At 48.1% G+C, this 13,367-nt stretch overlaps 1 protein-coding gene across 5 annotated transcripts in view; it reads right to left on the reverse strand.

The window, feature by feature from the left end:
• Nucleotides 1-13,367, reverse strand: part of cfap54 (cilia and flagella associated protein 54) — a 443,819-nt gene that overhangs the window by 379,469 nt on the left and 50,983 nt on the right. For all 5 annotated transcript variants that reach the window (XM_068004603.1, XM_068004606.1, XM_068004607.1 and 2 more), the window contains one exon: nt 1,739-1,889. In XM_068004603.1, the coding sequence (XP_067860704.1) occupies nt 1,739-1,889 (151 nt within the window). The remainder of the gene's footprint in view (nt 1-1,738; nt 1,890-13,367) is intronic.

Below are 13,367 nucleotides of genomic sequence, written 5' to 3' on the forward strand. Positions count from 1 at the left end.
AAAAGAGCAGGCTAGCTTATAGGTCTAAGTATTCTATTATACGAAGAGTGAACATATCAGTATGACATTAATAAAATGGTGGCCATGTAGATACCTCTCAATTTCCTGCAAAATCCAACATGCAAGAGAACTGGTAAGAGCTTATATTTATATAGCGCCATATCAAGTCTCAAAAACATTTCTAATCACTTCACATAAAATTATTACATTGTGCAGTTACTGTTCTTATTTGGCTAACTATTTTGCACATAGCAAGGTTCTACAAACAGCAATGAGATGAGTCACCAGTTAATCCGTTTTTGATGGCGTTGGTTGAGGGAGAAATTTTTGCCAGTATACCAGGAGAACTACCTGCTCTTTTACAAATAGTGCCAAGGGATCACAAACATCTACCAATCAAATAGGCACAAGGGTTGTAGTTTACAAAGGAACATAAGAACAGGAGTAGGCCATTCAGCCCCTCGAGCTTGTTCTGTCTTTCAGTGAGATCATGGCTGACCTGTATCCTAACTTCATCCACCCGCCTTGGTTCCATATCCCTTAATGCCCTTGGCTAGCAAAAATCTATTGATCTCAGATTTAATATTATTAAATTGAGCTAGCATCTACTGCTTTTTGTGGGAGAGAGTTCCACACTTCTACCACCCTTCATGTAAAGAAGTGTTTCTTCACTACTCTCCTGAATGGCCTGGCTCTGATTTTAAGGTTATGTACTCTTGTCCTGGACTCCCCTGCTAGCAGAAAAAGTTTGTCTCTATCTACTCCATCAATTCCTTTCAAAATCCTAAAAACCTCAATCAAATCACCCTTTAACCTTCATTTTCCAGAGAATACAAGCCTAGTTTATGTAATCTCTCTCCATAATCTAACCCTTGGAGCCCTGGTAACATTCTGGTGAATCTACACTGCACTCCTTCCAAGGCCAATATATCCTAAGGTGCGATGCGCAGGACTGTACACAATACTCCAGGTGTGGTCTAATCAAGGCTTTGTATAGCTGTAGCAAAACTTCCTCCCCTTCATATTCCAGCCTAATAGTTATAAAGACTAACATTCCATTAGTCTTCATGATTATCTTTATACCTGACTACTACATTTTACTGATCTGTGTACATGGACCCCTAAATCTCTTTGGACCTCCACTGTTCCTAGCTTTTCACCATTTAAAAAATACTCAGATCTATCCTTTATTGGTCCAAAATGGACGTCCTCACACTTACATGCGTTGAAATCCATCTGCCACAGTTTTGCCCACTCGTTTATTCAATGTCTCTTTGTAATTTCATGCTTCCGCCTACATTACTTACGATGTCACCAATCTTCATCATTGGCATGTCATGGATATGTGGCTCTCTATTGTGTTATTTAAGTCATTAATAAATATAGTGAATAGTTGAGGCCAATATTTAATCTTTAAGCAACATTGCTAAAAACAAATTATCTGATCATTATCACTTTGCTGTTTGTGGGACCTTGCTGTGCACAAATTGGCTACCGCAGTTTCTACATTACAACACTGACTACACTTCAAAAGTACTTCACTGGCTGTAAAGCGCTTTGGGAATCCCTGAGGTGGTGAAAGGCACTATATAAATACCAGTCTTTCTTCTTTATTTCCTATTTGACTTGCTATTATGTGAGCAGATATAAAAATACGCCATTATATGTATATACATTGTCAGCAATAAAACATCTCACTTTACTTCATCTATTTGTGTCCTATAATTAAATACTATACCTGGCTTTCTCTTGGATTTCACACTTGAATCAGCCAGGTTTTCAAGCACCCCTACTGAGTACAGTGTAATATCTACCATCACTACAGGGTCGACGTCCCCTATGTTGCACCAATGAGTCACTTCTTGAAGTATGGACAGGATATGGATCCACTGAAAGAAACCAGGATAAATGCATAGATGTCAGTAGTGTGAAAAATTAAACTACTGCCTTAGTACTGAAAACCAAAGAAAGAAAATGACTTATGCACAAAAAGGCAGTAAATATTGTTGCTGGTGTTCTCAGAATAATGGTCAAAACAAGTATTGGAAAAGAAAAAGAAAGTTCACTACGTTGGACCACCAATTCTAGATGCCATGGAGGGGTGGACAAAGATTCACATCCACAATCGTCCGATACACTGAGTTTCCAATCTCAGCTACAACATCCGAGGCTCGAAGCTTTCCTTAATTAAAAAAAGGAAAAGTCAGATGGACTGTAACCAAGTTATTTTATGCACCTCCTGGTGGCTGGTTTGAGAGCTGATTTGGTGGAGGCATGAGGCCCGATATTGCCACGGCGGCGGGTTCGCGGTGGGGGGGCAGTTGGGCGCGTGGGTAACGCGCCCGGAGAAATCAGTAACGATTTCCGTTACTGCGTTCTCCGATTCTCCGTTACTGCCCGCACGCAATCGCAGGCTAATTGGATCCACTTACTGCGGCGGGCAGACTGCGCATGCGCAGTAACGTCCGTCAGCTGGAGGAACTCTATTTAAAGGGGCAGTCCTCCACTGACTGATGCTGCAAGAAATAGGAAAAATTACAGCATGGAGCAGCCCAGGGGGAAGGCTGCTCCCAGGTTTAATGATGCCTCACTCCAGGTATCATTGGATGAGGTGAGGAGGAGGGTAAGGACAGTGATCTTCTCCCCGGCGGGCGGAAGGAAGCGGCCTGCCTCTGCTACCAAGAAGGCCTGGCTCGAGGTGGCAGAGGAGGTCACCTGCATACAGTGCAGGAGGCGCTTCAATGACCTAAGTAGGTCAGCCAAAGTGAGTACACTTACTCATTCCCCTACACTCCGTCTGCCACATCACTGCCCCCACCCCACATCTCCTTCTGCACTGCTAACACTACTCTGTCACATCACCCCTCACACCCACTCAAACCTCATCCTCATCTTACCTGCACTTACTCACCTCGCCAGTACTCATCCCGCCACTACCACTCAACCCAATCCTCATACAATCTCATGGCTCTATCTCATACTCACCCTCTCATGCATCTCTTTCACAGTCAGCCTCACTCAACCTGCCACTACCTGTGCTGCAGCCACAGGGCATGCATCACATATGTGCAGTAGGCAGTGTAAGGCAAACGTGTCGTGAGCATGAAGGGGATGCACAAGGGTGTTTGAGGGTTTGTCATGGTTTTTACCTATATTTAATTTCTGAGCAACTCACATTACATATTATATTGGCACCACTACTGCCACGTCTTTGTGAATCTTGTCTAGTTTGTGCAATAATGCCCTTTCCTGAGGATCACAATGAAGATCCACAACTGATGCCACCCATTGTGTCACTGCAGAGTGGGTGTAGGTGTACTTGCAGGGCTCTTTTCTGCAGGCGACTGAGAGACGTCGGCGATGTACCCGGTGGCACCCTGGAAGGATGCGGAGAAGAAGTTGTTGAGGGCAGTGGTGACTTTGACAGCGACAGGAAGATGGTGCTCGGGCCAGCCAGGAGCAGCTCGGCATGAAGGAGGCTGCAGATGTCCACGACTACATGTCGAGTGACTCGGAGCCTCCGTGTGCACTGCTGCTCAGAGAGGTCCAGGAAGCTGAGCCCCGGTCTGTGGACCCTGTGGCGATGGTAGTGCCCTCTGCGATGCAACTCTCTCTGCAGTTGCCCTCCCTCCTGCTGTGCAGGTGGATGTGTTACAGCACTGTGTTGTGGAGCTCCACGTGTCAGAGGTGGACGGCGTGGCCGGCGAGGCTGGTGATGCTGTTTGCCCTCCGAGGTCATGACTGCAGCTACGGTGGCCCCCATCCGGAAGATGTACATCTGAGGGGGTCCGCAAGGTAGGTAAATGTGTCTGGACACCGGGGTAAGTGTGCAAGTTTGTGAATTTTATTGTTAGGAGGAGGGTGGTGGAGGCCAAACTTTGTCCAAAGTGACAGAGTGGCCTCCTGCAATGAGTGAGGGTCTCCCCCACCGACCTGTCAAATGGACCTTTGCAGCTGCCACAGGCTGATGGCTGCAACACGTCCATTTGAACTGGGAGTGTTTCCCCCAGTACGGGAAACAGTCCCAGTTGTTTATAAAATCCCAACCCTCCTAAAATATCTCGTTAATCAGGTCTGTAAACGACCTAAAATACCAAAATAAATACCTTAAGTGGAGCCGGCGGGAGTCCCACATGCGGGAGCTGCGCGCGCATGTCAGCGCGTCAGTGGGAAACCCGGAAGTGGGCGGGTTGGAGCCGGGCTCCCGACCCGCCCCGGGAATCCCCAATTTTTGTGGCACCCCCGCCAGGAACGCACCCGATCACGGGTGCTAAAATCGACCCCATGGTGTCTGGGCATTCGCTCACCTTCTCACCCATTAATGTTGTGTGGTGAAGGGGGAATAATTTTAAAGAAGTGAAAGGAAATTGTCCCCAGTGAAAAGTAGGGAGAATTTTCAGCTGAAACCAAGGTGTGGGCTCAAATCTTACAAAAACAGTTCAACAAGACTGATAAGTGGAAAATGAAGTTCATTAAGGATCTGCATATTGGAGATAAAAGTAGGAGGCATGAATATTCCATAGGTGAGCAAGGTCTCGCCACGGAAGAAGTTGAGAAACCTCGAAGTATTGGCTCATCACTCATAATATACACATGGTGTGGGGCATCACTAAACAAAGCAAAAAGCACCTGGGTTATATTACCAAATTAATTTAGTACAAATCCCCAGAGGTCTGAAGCTGTGCTGGGCACTGGTCAGAGGCACCTGGAGTGCTGCACACAGCCTGGCCACTCAGGCTCTAGAGATAGTGTAAAGAAGAGACACGGAGCTGATCCCCACTGTCAGAGGGAAGGACTTGATAGCTTAGGGCTCTTCAGTCTTGTGAAGGATGTCTCGGACGGGACCTTATTCGGTGTATAAGATACTTAACAGATAAAGAAAGTCAACCTATGGTAATACTTCAAAAATGCCTTGGCAGCAGGACAAGAGGGTATAGTTCAAGGTGATGAAGAGAGAATCTAGGACAAATGTCAGGAAGTATTTTGGTACACATAGGATGATCAACAACTGGAACAGATTGCAAGGAAGAATGGTTAAGAATGGACAATAGACTCATTTAAAAAAAATTCAATGCTGTAATTTAAAATGGTAGAGTTAGTATATTGTAAAGATGAGATTAAAAGAGCCTGAGGTTCTTCTACATTCAGAGCTATCCTGTGACCTTAAGAACATCAGGGGCATGATTTTTATATGGAGTCGGGAAGTTGGGGGAGGGGGGGCGCGGGTGGAGGTAATCAGACGCAAAACCCGGAAGTAAAGTTGGCGGGTTGGCATCTGTGATTGTGTCTTAAATGAAGGATAAAAATTATACTTCCGGGTTTGGTGCCAAGCAGCCAGCCTGATTGACAATGGGGTTGGTGGGGGAGCAGAGTCCCTGGAGAACATCGGGTGATTGGGGCAAGGTGTCGGCGATTGGGTCAGGGCAAAAGTTGGCGATTGGGTTGGGGCAAGAGTCAGTGATCAGAGGTAGGGAGGGGTTATGGGTCATCGGGTGGTGGGGGGGGAGGGGTCGACCGATCGCGGGGGTCCGATCGTGGCAGGTAGGCTTGTTGAGGCTGGAGGAAGTACTCCTGCTCCTCCTGGCTCACAAGCAGTGCAATAAAGGCACTCATAGAATCATAGAAAGTTACACCATAGAGGAGGCCATTCGGCCCATCGTGTCCGTGCCGGCACGGACTCACCTGATGGTCTGGCCCATCTCGCCTTCTTTCAACTAGCGAGATTCAGAAGCCCTGGCAAACCTGCGCTAGAGAAGTTTAGTTTGAAGTTAGGCTAAATTCAATTTTTTAAAAAGCTACTTGACGTCTCACAATGACGTTAATTGTCCTGCTAATGACTCGCTCACCGGCACTAATTGGGGAGGCGACCTGGGTGAGTGCGTTCCTCGCACGCATCCAAAAACGCCCACGTTAAACCCTGGAGTGAGTGCGTTGGAGCCGGATTGCGGCAGCAATCCAAAAAGCTGTGATTTTCACCTCCTACCTGCCCCCAACCCACCCGTTCTTGGGGGTTAAAATTGCCCCTCAGTTCTCTGTCCTTTTGGTGGCAGTTGTGAGATTGGAAACAAGTGGACAAAGCACAGTTAAATAGAGAAGCATATGCTATCAAAAAGAAAAGGTAAGTGGAGTGGTGACGGATACAAAGAGAGAAAAGCTCTTGGAACAGATCAAAAGCATGCGATGAAATGAAATGAAAAGCAAGAAAACACCATCAAGCCCCACCCCTAACCCCCCCACCCCATCCAGTCGACAGTGCAACCTCACACGTTGTTCACCCACTCTCCAACAATGTTATCCACTGCGAGAGACAAAAACACAGCAGAGAAAATAACCTGCAGCCAATTCAGAAAAAAATGGGAAATTCCACTCCTCCTCCTCCAAGGCAAATCAAGCAAGCCCCAGAAGGGTATGGTTGCCTATGATTCATCACAATCACAACTAACCAGCAACTTACCCTCTACAACTGGAAATGGTCCTCATTGCTCAGGAAATTTTCACATCCCTTTTGCAGAACTTCAGAGTCACCACCTGTCTCAGAAATTTGTTCCAGAGGGTTATGACACTCTGAAAATAAATCCTTCCTGGCACTTAGCCTAACTCTTTGGCCCCAATATTAACGCGGAGATGAGAACAGAGCAGGGGTGGGGGGGACGAGAGCAGGCGACAAATGCGTGACATCATGGAACGGGTAGGAATGCCTGATTTCAACAGGGATGCCTCATTATCATTTTACTTCCGGGTTTCGCGTCTCCAATACGGGCGTGACGCAGACCCGCATGACGCAATTTCCCCTTGACTATTTAAAGGCCCAGTTCAGAGATGAAATGGAGGAGGAGGTTTATAGGGTTTCATTGAAAAAAAAGCAAACAGGAAGTTGAAGGATGAGTACGAGGAGTGGAAAGGCTGCGCCCAGATTTTCTGACATGTCTCTGGATGTGCTACTGAGGCAGTAAGGAGCAGGAGAGAGGTGCTGTTCCCAGCCAGTGGGGAAAAGCCTGCTGCCACCACCAAGGAGGCCTGGCTGGCAGTGGCAGAGCACGTCAGCAGGAGTTTTTCCCAGAGGTCATGGATTCAGTGCCGCAAGCGGTTCAATGACCTGACCAGATCAGGAGAAGTTAGCATATGGCTATATTCTCCCAGATCCTGTATTGCAGCCTCTCTCACTTTGTCATTGTCAGTCCTACTCCATTCACGTCACTCCTCAGTCCCACATCACTCTCATCACGACCAATCGGACTGAATCAATACACCTCCTGTCACCCTCACTCCCTTGGCATGCTCACGACATGCCTATGAATGGTTCTGTACATCTGCTGGATGTACAGAACCTCCGTCCACCACTACCAGTGACCGCAATCCTGATCTCATCTTGTACGGCCTCAGTCACCTCCAACCATTCTCATCACACATACTGAAATTGCACCATTAGCACAATCCTCAAAGGCATGCCACTCACGCTCCTTATGCACGTGCCTGATTCTCACCTTCACCATTTGCACTGCATCCAGCAGATGTACAGAACCATTCATAGGTATGTCGTGCCACCCTTGCAGGAAAAGAGAGAGCCAGGGAGAGGGCAAGGACTGGTGGAGGACCCCAAGACTTAGTAGAGATTTCCCCGGAGAAGAAAGCACTTAAGATCAGCGGGCTATCAAGCTCCGTCAGCGTTGGCGAAGGAGAGGTTGGCGCTCCAGCGGAGAAGGGTAACAACATTCATCTTTTGTACCTGCATCTGCCACAAAGCAACTTCACCTTCAGCAGACTTCAGGACATTGACAACTCTTAAGTGTTTTATTTGCAGATCAACATTCTCAAAGTGCCATCACTTAATATTAACCCTTTCTTCTCTCCTCCAGGGCCATCTCAAAGATCAAGAGTGCCTGATCAGAGAGGACGAAGACATCTCAGAGGATCTGATACTTTCTGAGGATGCACGGTCACGTGACACAAGCGTTGCAGGCACCTCAGTTGGTCCCCGTAGACAGGACTGCACTTGGTTACCCTCACGGCACAAGCGAGTAAGCACAGAGAATGGTGGAAAGGACAGCTGATGAGATTACGCGTCGGAGGGGCGCCATCTTTTTTTTATTCGTTCATGAGATGTGGGCATTGCTGGTAAAGCCAGCATTTATTGCCCATCCCTTGAGAAGGTGGTGGTGGTGAGCCACCTTCTTGAACTGCTGCGGTCCATGTGGTAAAGGTTCTCCCACAGTGCTGTTAATTAGGGAGTTCCAGGATTTTGACCCAGCGACGATGAAGGAACGGTGATATATTTCCAATTCGGGATGGTGTGTGACTTGGAGGGGAACTTGCAGGTGGTGTTGTTCCCATGTGCCTGCTGCCCTAGTCCTTCGAGGTGGTAGAGGTCGCGGGTTTGGGAGGTGCTGTCGAAGAAGCCTTGGCGAGTTGCTGCAGTGCATCTTGTAGATGGTACACACTGCAGCCACAGTACGCCAACGGTGAAGGGAGTGAATGTTTAGGGTGGTGGATGGGGTGCCAATCAAGAGGGCTGCTCTGTCTTAGATGGGTTTTTTTTATTCGTTCACGGGATGTGGGCGTCGCTGGCGAGGCCAGCAGTTATTCCCCATCCCTAATTGCCCTTGAGAAGGTGGTGGTGAGCCGCCTTCTTGAACCGCTGCAGTCCGTGTGGTGACGGTTCTCCCACAGTGCTGTTAGGAACGGAGTTCCAGGATTTTGACCCAGCGACAATGAAGGAACGGCGGTATATTTCCAAGTCGGGATGGTGTCGAGCTTCTTGAGTGTTGTTGGAGCTGCACTCATCCAGGCAAGTGGAGAGTACTCCATCACACTCCTGACATATGCCTTGTAGATGGTGGAAAGGCTTTGGGGAGTCAGGAGGTGAGTCACTTGCCGCAGAATACCCAGCCTCTGACCTGCTCTTATAGCCACAGTATTTATGTGGCTGGTCCAGTTAAGTTTCTAGTCAATGGTGACCCCCAGGATGTCGATGGTGGAGGATTCGGCGTGGTAATGCCGTTGAATGTCAAGGGGAGGTGGTTAGACTCTCTCTTGTTGGAGATGAACATTGACTGGCACTTGTCTGGCGCGAATGTTACTTGCCACTTATCAGCCCAAGCCTGGATGTTGTCCAGGTCTTGCTGCATGCGGGCACGGACTGCTTCATTATCTGAGGGGCTGCGAATGGAACTGAACACTGTGCAATCATCAGCGAACATCCCCATTTCTGACCTTATCATGGAGGGAAGGTCATTGATGAAGCAGCTGAAGATGGTTGGGCCGAGGACACTGCCCTGAGGAACTCCTGCAGCAATATCCTGGGGCTGAGATGATTGGCCTCCAATAACCACTACCATCTTCCTTTGTGCTAGGTATGACTCTAGCCACTGGAGAGTTTTCCCCGATTCCCACTGACTTCAGTTTTACTCAGGCTCCTTGGTGCCACACTTGGTCAAATGCTGCCTTGAAGTCAAGGGCAGTCACTCTCACCTCACCTCTGGAATTCAGCTCTTTTGTCTATGTTTGAATCAAGGCTGTAATGAGTTGTGGAGCCAAGTGGTCCTGGCGGAACCCAAACTGAGCATTGGTGAGCAGGTTATTGGTGAATGAGTGCCTCTTGATAGCACTGTCGACGACACCTTCCATCACTTTGCTGATGATTGAGAGTAGAGTGATGGGGCGGTAATTGGCTGGATTAGATTTCTCTTGCTTTTTGTGGACAGGACATATCTGGATAATTGTCCACCACCATTCACGACTGGATGTGGCAGGACTGCAGAGCTCTGACCTGATCCGTTGGTTGTGGAATCACTTAGCTCTGTCTACGGCATGTTGCTTCCTATGTTTAGCATGCATGTAGTCCTGAGTTGTAGCTTCACCTCATTTTTAGGTACGCCTGATGCTGCTCCTGGCATGCTCTTCTACACTCCTCATTGAACCAGGGTTGATCCCCTGGCTTGTTGATAATGGTAGAGTGAGGAATATGCCAGGCCATGAGGTTACAGATTGTACTGGAATACAATTCTGCTGCTGATGATGGCTCACAGCGCCTCATAGATGCCCAGTTTTGAGCTGCTAGATCTGTTCTGAATCTATCCCCTTTAGCACAGTGGTAGTGCCACACAACACGTTGGATGGTGTCCTCAGTGTGAGGACGGGACTTTGTCTCCACAAGGACTGTGCGGTGGTCACTCCTAGCAATACTGTCATGGACAGATGCATCTGCGACAGGTAGATTAGTGAGGACGAGGTCAAGTAGGTTTTTCCCTCATGTTGGTTCTCTCACCACCTCCCGCAGGCTCAGTCTGGCAGCTATGTCCTTCAGGACTCGACCAGCTCGGTCAGGAGTCGTGCTACTGAGCCACTCTTGGTGATGGACATTGAAGTCCCCCAGCCAGAGTACATTCTGTGCCCTCGCTACCCTCAGTGCTTCCTCCAAGTGGTATTCAACTGAGAGAGGGCTTTAGATGGTAATCAGGAGGTTTCCTTGCCCATGTTTAACCTGATGCCATGAGATTTCATGGGGTCCGGAGTCAATGTTGACGACTCCCTCCTGACTGTATATCACTGTACCGCCACCTCTGGTGGGTCTGTCCTGCAGGTGAAACAGGACATACCCAGGGATGGTGTTGGAAAAGTCTGGGACGTTGGCTGAAAGGTATGATTTTGTGAGACTGGCGATGTCAGGCTGTTGCTTGACTCGTCTAAGGGACAGTTCTCCCAATTTTGGCAGAAGTCCCCAGATGTTAGTGAAGAGGATTTTGCAGGGTCGACTGGGCTTGGTTTGCCTTTGTCGTGTCCATTGCCTAGTGGTCTGATGCCGGGTGGTCCATCCGGTTTTATCCTTATTATGACTTTTTGTAGCGAGAAATGAGTGGCTTGCTAGGCCATTTCAGAGGGCGGTTAAGAATCAACCACATTGCTGTGGGTCTGGAGTCACATATAGGCCAGACCGGGTAAGGACGGCAGGTTTCCTTCCCTAAAGGACATTAGTGAACCAGATGGGTTTTTAGTACAATCCGGTCGTTTCATTACTGATACTAGTTTTTTTTATTCCAGATTTTTATTTAATTGAACTCATGACTCCGGATTATTAGTCCAGGCCTCTGGATTACTAGTATGCTACCGTACCCATACAAGTGCAGGAGGAGCAGTCAGTGGCAGGGCACTCACAGGCTCCAAAACCCAGAGGTCGTCAGCCGAGAACAACTCATGACACTGAGAAAGGTGAGCAGTAGCCTTCCACCATCTCTACTGAAGCCACAGGGGCAGTACTGCGTAGAAGTGGTAGGCACAGAAAGAGAAAGAATATATGGATTGCAGAGGATTAACACATGGTTGTCACATTTCTTTTTTGTTAATCCAATTAATTTGTTCACTATTAAATATTTGTTACTCACACCATACCATTGTCTCCTATTGTTGGATGCAGACTTCACTATCAGATTTTAATTTAATGGGTGTGAAAGGTGGAGAGATGATTTGAATCTCACAAGTTGGTGGATGTTGAACCAATGCATTGAGAGTCACATGGCTGCTTCTGCGAGGGGGTACGGTTGGTGGGGCGACAATGACGCAGCTGACATTGGTCTAACTGAATCTACATGCTATTAAAGCATCCCTTGTGTCATGGGCAGCAATATGTTCTGCTGGCCGAGCGTCCGCGTCCCAATCATCTCCATTATCATAGTTCTCCCATCCAATGAGAAATCACGAGCGCCTTCTTCATCCTGAACCTCCAGACCTCTTGTCTGCGCTATGTTGTGTAGGATACAACATGCAGCAATGATCCGCGACATGCTGGCTGGCAAATACTATAGAGAACCTCCAGACCTATCAATGTACCTAAACCTTAACTTTTGCATTCCTCTGGCTTGCTCGATAACACACAGTGTAGTGATGTGGCTGTGTTGTACCTTTCCTGCCATTGAGTGGAGGGGTTCCTCATGGTTGAAGGGGATATCCCTTGTCCCCAAGCAGCCATCCTGTCAGGTTGGTCACAAGTACAAACACTGTGGGGATATTCGACTGTCGCGGTATAAAGGCATCATAGCAGCTTCCATGAAATCATGCACAGACATGCATGAACCTCTTTTTATGGTTGCAGATAAGCTGAACACCGATGGAGTGGAAGCCCTCGCGGTTCACAATTGCTGCTGGCTGGACGGGGGGGGTGCTTAGATTGCCACATGCATGCAATCTATAGCGACCTGCACCTGTGGGAAGCCTGCCAGAGACGCGGACCGCAATGCTCGCTCTGTCTGACTGCCTTTGTCACAGGGAAACCTTATATATCTGTTGGCCTTGGAAAATAATCAATTCATCACCTGCCTGATGCATTTGTGAGCTGCCAACCACGACACCCTGGATATGTCTCCTGTTGCAGCCTAAAACAAAGAAATTCAGGTCGGTGGTTACTTTAACTGCCATTGGTACGGCATGGCTGCCAAGTCCAGCTGGCAGAAGGTCTTCCGCTAAGAGGCTGCAGAGGTCGGCGACCACCTGCCATGTCATCCAGAGCCTCCTAAAGCTCTGCACCTCCAAGAGGTCAAGGAAACTGAGCATCTGCCTGTACACTGTTAGGTGGGTATGGCCTTGTGTGAGCACGGGCCCTATGTTGCTGCCTACTTTGCTACCCACCTCCAGCTCCCTCCTCAGCTCATTCTTGCTGCCGGTGCTCTTCTTCCTCCTCCTCTTCATCAGCCCAGAAACACTGCAGCAATGGTAGCACCCATAACGGACTTTTTCCTTGCCAACTCTAAGTCTCAAAATCACTATCTGTAGCCAATTACTGCAACAAAACTGTAGCTCACAATAGACTGAGGAAGCACCTATGAATGTAGAAGCTTTCATATGGGAAGTTAAGCACCCAAATAAACAATGCCAATCCCGCCTCCATTTCCCTTGCGACCTTGCCGACCAGCGGGAAACCTGTGCTGCACTACTTAAATTTAATCTGGAGCCTTTATTGTGCCAAAGGACCCTAATTTAAATATGTTTTATGAGCTTCCCGCCTCTCCGTAGCGGGACACTCGTCAGACCCGTTGACAGCCGCCACGAAAATTGCGGCAGCTGCGTCGGGTTGGGGGCAGGTCGGGCGATTTTTACATTTTATCCACCTGCTTAACGGTCTCCCACTCGTCCCGGTGGGGGGGGACGGGTGGACGTTAATATCGAGGCCTTTGCCTCTGGATTTTACAAGCATGACCTCTAGTCCTATCATTTCTCTCCATTTCAAATAACCTGTAATGGACACCATCGCTTTAAAAACTCAATCGTATCCCCTCTGAGCCTAAGTTTCTTCAAAATAAGTAACACTAATTGTTGAGGCACATCCTCATAAATGAGAGCTGTAAGATTTAGTATTATACTGGCCACCTTCCTCCACG

Source organism: Heptranchias perlo, chromosome 24 (assembly GCF_035084215.1).
Source record: "Heptranchias perlo isolate sHepPer1 chromosome 24, sHepPer1.hap1, whole genome shotgun sequence".
Taxonomy (NCBI): Eukaryota; Metazoa; Chordata; class Chondrichthyes; order Hexanchiformes; family Hexanchidae; genus Heptranchias; species Heptranchias perlo.